The 6911-nt window shown below is 44.4% G+C and overlaps 1 protein-coding gene across 1 annotated transcript in view; it reads left to right on the top strand.

Moving 5' to 3' along the window:
- The window catches only part of RIPK1 (receptor (TNFRSF)-interacting serine-threonine kinase 1), a 35820-nt gene that overhangs the window by 24910 nt on the left and 3999 nt on the right, over nt 1-6911 (top strand). Inside the window, exons 8-9 of the mRNA XM_011984606.1 lie at nt 780-870; nt 2033-2653. Of these exons, the coding sequence (XP_011839996.1) occupies nt 780-870; nt 2033-2653 (712 nt within the window). The remainder of the gene's footprint in view (nt 1-779; nt 871-2032; nt 2654-6911) is intronic.

Genomic DNA, 6911 nt, shown 5'->3' on the forward strand with positions numbered 1-6911 from the left:
GGGACTACAGGCACACACCACCACGCCTGGCTAGTTTTTGTAGTTTTAGTAGAGACAAGGTTTCACCATGTTGGCCTGGCTGGTCTCGAACTCCTGACCTCATGTGATCCACCTGCCTTGGCCTCCCAAAGTATTGTTTCCTTATTCTGTGGATTATCTTTTTACTCTCTTCATAGTATCCTTTGATGCACAGCTTTTAATTCTGATGTATTTTTACTTTTTACTTTAGTTTGTGCTTTTGCGTCATAACCAAGAAATCGCTGCCAAGTCCAGTGTCATGAAGCTTTTTCCCTGTGTTTTCTTCTAAGAATTTTTGTGGCACTAGCCCTTAAATCAAGTCTTTGATCCATTTTGAGTTAATTTTTATATGGTATGAAATAAGGGTCCAACTTCATTATTTCATATGTGGATATTCAGTTTTCCCCATCGAATGGTCTTGGCAACCTTGTCAAAAATCAATTGGCTGTTTATGGGAGGGTTTATTCCTGGGCTTTCCATTGTGCCCCACTGGCATATGTGCCTGTCTTTATGCCAGTACTACACCGTTTTGAATACTGTAGGTTTGTAGTAAGTTTTGAAATCAGGAACTGTGAGTCTTCCAACCTTGTTCTTTTTAAAGGTTATTTTGGCTCTTTGGGAAAAACAATAATGAAAAAAAATTATTACTTGTAAGATCTATGTGAAATTTCTACCTTCTGAAAATATGAATTCTCATTTATAATTTTCTGGGACTCAGTCTTTTCTGCTGTTGAAGTGTGTATTTATGCTCTTAATTATAGAAAGAGTATTCCAACGAAAATGCAGTTGTGAAGAGAATGCAGTCTCTCCAACTTGATTGTGTGGCAGTGCCTCCGAGCAGGTCAAATTCAGGTAAATTGCACTGTGCTCAAAATCCATTCATGTATTTGTCTGGTTACTCATTCACTCCGCTCTAAAATGCTACTCAGGACCACATGGGAAACAGAAGAAACTATAAAAGTGAACACCTGCCTTAAAGGAATTTATCATATTCGAGAGTCAAGTTACATGTATTTGAAATACGAAGTAACAGTGTGCTCGCCAGTCATAGTGTTCTGAACAAAAGGCCTAACATATCTGATGGGGAGAAGTGAGATTCAGAAGAAGGTAAGGGACATATGTGAGAGCAAAGTCCCTGAGGAGGTCGTAGTGACTTAGAGCCAGACTACAAGCAGAGAGGCTCGTCTCAGGTCAAGTAGGAATACTTTTTCCACTGTAACAAAAAGGATGGCAGAGTATAGGATACTGCAGCCACTTAGCTACCTGAACTGTGGCTAATTACTTAACCTCTTCTAAACTTCACCCATCAAATCATCATCATTGCTCCTCCTCTCATAGGGCTCTTCAAGAATGAAAGAATTCATGGGACGTGCTTAGGACAGAGCTGCTGCAAATTTTTTTTTTTTTTGAGACGGAGTCCCTCTGTCACCCCGGCTGGAGTGCAGTGGCGTGATCTTGGCTCACTATAACCTCTGCCTTTCAGGTTCAAGCGATTCTTCTGCCTCAGCCTCCCAAGCAGCTGGGATTTCAGGCGTGCACCATCATGCCTGGCTAATTTTTGTATTTTCAGTAGAAACGGGGTTTTGCCATGTTGGCCAGGCTGGTCTCGAACTCTTGACCTCAGGTGATCTGCCCGCCTCGGCCTCCCAACGTGCTGGGATTACAGGCGTGAACACTGTGCCCGGTCGCAGATCTTATTTTCCACCTGAATCGCTCCAAGGAGACAACCACCTTCTCTGCTCCAAACCAAGTCCCTTTTTTCCTTGATCATCCCTGCAACAGCCGCTTTTCTCTTGGTTGCTGTAATTTTCCTAGTACTCTCTCACTGCCAGCGAGGAGCTCCTATTATTTGTAAAGCTTGTGGGAAGAGGACCATCTCCTAAATGCTTTGGACTGGTCTCTTACTTGTTTTCTGTGCGTCCCTCTGAGATACAGATTCATGATGGTGCTCAGATTTTACTTTACGTTTTAATGTTTCACGAACCCCATTCTAATGTTGATCATTTCTTCTCAGCCACAGAACAGCCTGGTTCACTGCATAGTTCCCAGGGACTTGGGATGGGTCCTGTGGAGGAGTCCTGGTTTGCCCCCTCCCTGGAGCACCAGCAAGAAGAGAATGAGCCCAGTCTGCAGAGTAAACTCCAAGAGGAAGCCAACTACCATCTCTATGGCAGCCGCATGGACAGGCAGATGAAACAGCAGCCCAGACAGAATGTGGCTTACAACAGAGAGGAGGAAAGGAGACGAAGGGTCTCCCATGACCCTTTTGCACAGCAAAGACCTTATGAGAATTTTCAGAATACAGAGGTAAAAGGCACCGCTTATTCTAGTGCAGCCAGTCATGGTAATGCAGTGCCCCAGCCCTCAGGGCTTAGCAGCCAACCTCAAGTGCCATATCGGAACAATGTATTATATAGCTCACATGGCTTTGGAACAAGACCGCTGGATCCAGGAACAGCAGGTCCCAGAGTTTGGTATGGGCCAATTCCAAGTCCTATGTCTAGTCTGTATAAAATCCCGGTGCCTGAGACCAACTATGTAGGAAACACACCCACGATGCCATTCACCTCCTTGCCACTAACAGGTAAATGGGTCTTTGATAGTCACAACCTTGTCTTTTTTTATTTTTCAGAAAGTAAAGCAATCAGCCAGCTCTATTGTAGATTGTGGGTTGTGATGGGGACAGAGGGTGTCGTCCACTGCCAGATGCAAGTTGCCACTGTGGAATGGACTCCGCCAGGCCACTTGGTCTGGGAGTATTTCATCTGGGGCTAGGATTCATCACAGATGTCCACAAGCATCAGGAGGTGCTTGTGACTGGCAGGCGTCTTTGACTTTAATGTGGAGTGCATAGTAGTCCTATTTCACCCAATCTCTGATAAATGGGAAGTTATCTGCTTATTTGCTTTTACCTTGCTTGCTGTTTTTTGAAGATAAGAAATCAGTTTTGGATATTTTTGTTTCTTACCTTATATAGCTCAAAGACTACCATTAGTGATGAAAAATTTTTTTTTAACTCCCATATATCTATCAGGTGAAGTAAAAGGTACGTGATAGTAGTTACTGGCAGTCTAGAATGGAAGTGATTTAATGTAATATCTAGCATTTTTATCAAATAATACTCACCAACATCACCTTAACCACCTGGACGGCATCTACCAGTGATACCCACAAGTGTCCTGGAGATCCTGAAATCAGCTCAGGTACAGGAAGCTTTGAGAACCACAGAGCTTAGTTACAATTTCTTCCAAACGCCAAATTCTCCAAAAACATCCTTTGAAAACATCCTCGATTTTTTCCATAGGTTTTATTATAAGATCTGTAGAATGCAAAATATTGGATTAGACATTAAGCAGTATCCAAGTCATGTATAGTCCTATGAGCAGAATATCCTTTTGTTTCCTTGTCAAATGTCTGGGGATAAAATTTTTCATTAGTATTGCCATATCATTTTATTCATTCATGATTAAGTCAATAAAAATTTCAGCTGGGGCCATGGTTGGCCAGGCATGGTGGCTCATGCCTGTAATGCCAGCACTTTGGGAGGCTGAGGTGGGTGGATCATTTGAGGCCAGGAATTTGAGACCAGCCTGGCTAACATGGTGACACCCTGTCTCTACTAAATAATACAGAAATTGGCCGGGCGTGGTGGTGCATGCCTGTAGCCCCAGCTACTAGGGAGGGTGAGGCAGGAAAATCACTTGAACCCTGGAGACAGACGTTACAGTGAGCTGAGATATGCCACTGCACTCCAGCCTGGGAAACAGAGTGAGATTGTGTCTCAGGGAAAAAAAAAAAAAAAATTCTGTAATCCCAGCACTTTGGGAGGCTGAGGCAGGCAGATCACGAGGTCAGGAGATTGAGACTATCCTGGCTAACACAGTGAAACCCCATCTCTACTAAAAATACAAAAAAAAAAACCAAAAAAAATAGCTGGGCATAGTGGCACGCGCCTGTAATCCCAGCTACTCGGGAGGGTGAGGCAGGAGAATCACTTGAACCTGGGAGGCAGAAGTTGCAGTGAGCTGAGATCGCATCACTGCACTCCAGCCTGGGTGACAGAGCGAGACTCCATCTCAAATAAAGAAAAGAAAAAAGAAAAAAAAATTCCAAAGCACTTCCTACTTTGTGCCATGCAGTTCTCCAGGCACTGGAGCTATAACTGAGCCAACAGCCTGAGTGAGTCCCTTCCCTCATACAGTTTAAATCCTAGTAGACAGAAGGCAGACCCTAAACCAATATTTTATGTGTAATTTTTTATCTTCTTTCTACATGAGCAACCCAAATACACCAGTTTAGTGCCAAAATCGCTTTCTGTTTTCACTCTTGCTGTGGTTCCTGATTCTGCCAGTGACAGATGTACAGGCATCCAGCTTCTTCAGGATTCTGAGATGCTTTCAGGGGGGAGGGGGCACTTGGATCTATAATAAATAATAGAATTTTCTGTGTTTCTGCTCCCAAAGATGATCCTGCTAAGTACTGAGCTAGTAAATGAACATGCTGAGTTTCTCCTTGCAAATTTAAATAAGTCTTCTGCTTGCTTTTGTTATCAAAATGTCCTGACTCTGTACCAAAATGTGAGTTTTCTGATTTGCCATACCATAGAAGAAGGGTGTGTGTATCCAGTAAGTACAAAAGGAAAATAAATGTCTTCCTCTCAGTGAAAGAGCTCCTAGACCCACTGTTTCTATTCACTGTGCTGTTTGAAGTGAGGTTAGAAAAGGAAAGCTCACTGGGCTAGGGGTCAGGAGACCCAAGTTGAGTCCTGCGTGTGCCAGTCACTGCAGTGGGTGACTTTGGGAAAGTCGTTTGCCTTTCCAGAGTTCATTCTCCTCAATTATAAATGAAAATGTTACGACTGAAAATTTATACGTTGTAAACTCTAGTGTGTTTCTAATATTGCATTCGTTTCTCCGTTTCATAACTTTCATGGCTTTTCCAGTGGCCAGATTTGGGCAGAAAGCACTGATTCAAGAAAACAAATCTCCAAGTAGAGAGGTTCAGGGTAGACTTCCATGTAAGCCCGTGGTGAACGCAGACTGTGAGTGACAAACACAGTGTCAGTACAAGCTGGAGGTGGTGGGCCAGGAGGATTCAACAGGGTAAGGCAGCTTAGCACTGTGCCTGCCGATGCACAGAATAAGTGCTCAGTAAATGGTAGCTGCTGTTATTAGCACTGTTATTATCACTGTTAACAAGAACACCTAGACAGCCTTGAGTGCTGGAAGGTAGGTACCTCAGAGACTGTCACAGGGGTTCCTTGCTAGGATTCCAAGGACCCCAGTTTCAGCAGCTTCACGAACACCCAGAACTACATACAGATGGTGTGTGTGTACACATCCTATATTTCTTACACCTGTCTCTAGAGAGGGTCCCTAGTTTCCTTGGCTTCCTCAGAGAAAATGCAACAAATGAGCACGGTGCCTGGTCCAGAGGGCGGTCTATCTTAGGGTCAGGTGTGCTGACGAAGGTACCTAGAGCTGCTATTCATTTCCCTCCTCAGAACTGTCTTCTCGACCATCTTCTCTCTCCTACAAGGATATGCTAAGTGCTCTTTAGGGACAGTACCAACACTTGACAAATTCAGCTCAGCATGAATGTCACTGAGCCCATGCCCGTACCAAGTCCCAGGCTAGCGAGTGTAAGGAATACAAAAACAAGTGGGTATGGTTGCTGCCCTCTCGGGACTCACATTCTAGTGGAGAAGTCAGGCAGACCCAGCTCAGATACAGAGCGGCCCAGGGCAGAGTGCTGAGTCTAGGATTACAGTGCAGGCTCACGGAAGGAGGGGGAATTTGTGCTGGGCCTGTGGCAGAAAATCACAGATAGGGAGAAGCATGTCGGAAGGTCAACAGTCCAGGCAGAGGCAGGAGCACCGTGTCAGCAGATCAGTGGGAAATCTGGTGGGACTGGAGTCTCTGGAGTGGAGAGAGGGCAGAGACAGTGAAAGGAAGATCAGAGACAGAGGGTAGGGCAGAGCTGTGGCTAGCTTCTGAATACTGAACCTGAGAGGTTTGAGTTTATCAGGTAAAGGAGGAGGACCCTTCACAGATGTTCAGAGTCGTGGGATCCTGCTGGGAAGTGTGGCTGAGCTGTGCTGTGCTGTTCCTCCACCTCTGATTTCTGACTTAGCCACATTTTTCTATGGTAAAATTCAAAAACATAAAATATACCATTTTAACCATTTTTACAGTGGCATTACCTAACATTCATGTTGTTATGCAACCATCACCACCATCTATCTATGTAACTGTTTTGATCTTGCAAAACTAAAATTCTGTATCCATTAAACACCAACTCCCCAGCTGCCCTCCCAGCCCCTGACAACCACCATTCTACTCTCTGTTCCTGTGACTCTGACTATTCTAGGTACCTCATATGAGTGGAATCGTGCAGCATTTGTCTTTGTGGCTGGTTTCATTCATTTAGGAAATGTCCTCAAGGTTCATGCATGTTGTAGCACGTGATGTGATTCCCTTCCTTTTCAAGGCTGACTATTCCATTGTGTAGCTAGGCCACAGTTGGGTTATCCACTCATCTGCTCATGGGTGCTTGGCTGACTTCCACCTTTCGGCTATTGTGAATAACACTGCAATGAACACATGGGTAGAAATATTTCTTAGAACCTGTTTTAGTTCTTTTGGGTATATACTCAGAAATGGAATTGCTGGATCATATGGTAATTCTATCTTTAATTTTTTTGAAGAATCACGATAACTCTTTTTTTTTTCTTTTGAGACAGAGTCTCGCTCTGTCGCCAGGCTGGAGTGCAGTGGCACAATCTCGGCTCGGCTCACTGCAAGCTCCGCCTTCTGGGTTCAAGTGATTCTCCTGCTTCAGCCTCCTGAGTAGCCGGGATTACAGGCACCCACCACCATGCCTGGCTAATTTTT

Source organism: Mandrillus leucophaeus, unplaced genomic scaffold (assembly GCF_000951045.1).
Source record: "Mandrillus leucophaeus isolate KB7577 unplaced genomic scaffold, Mleu.le_1.0 Scaffold27, whole genome shotgun sequence".
NCBI lineage: Eukaryota > Metazoa > Chordata > Mammalia > Primates > Cercopithecidae > Mandrillus > Mandrillus leucophaeus.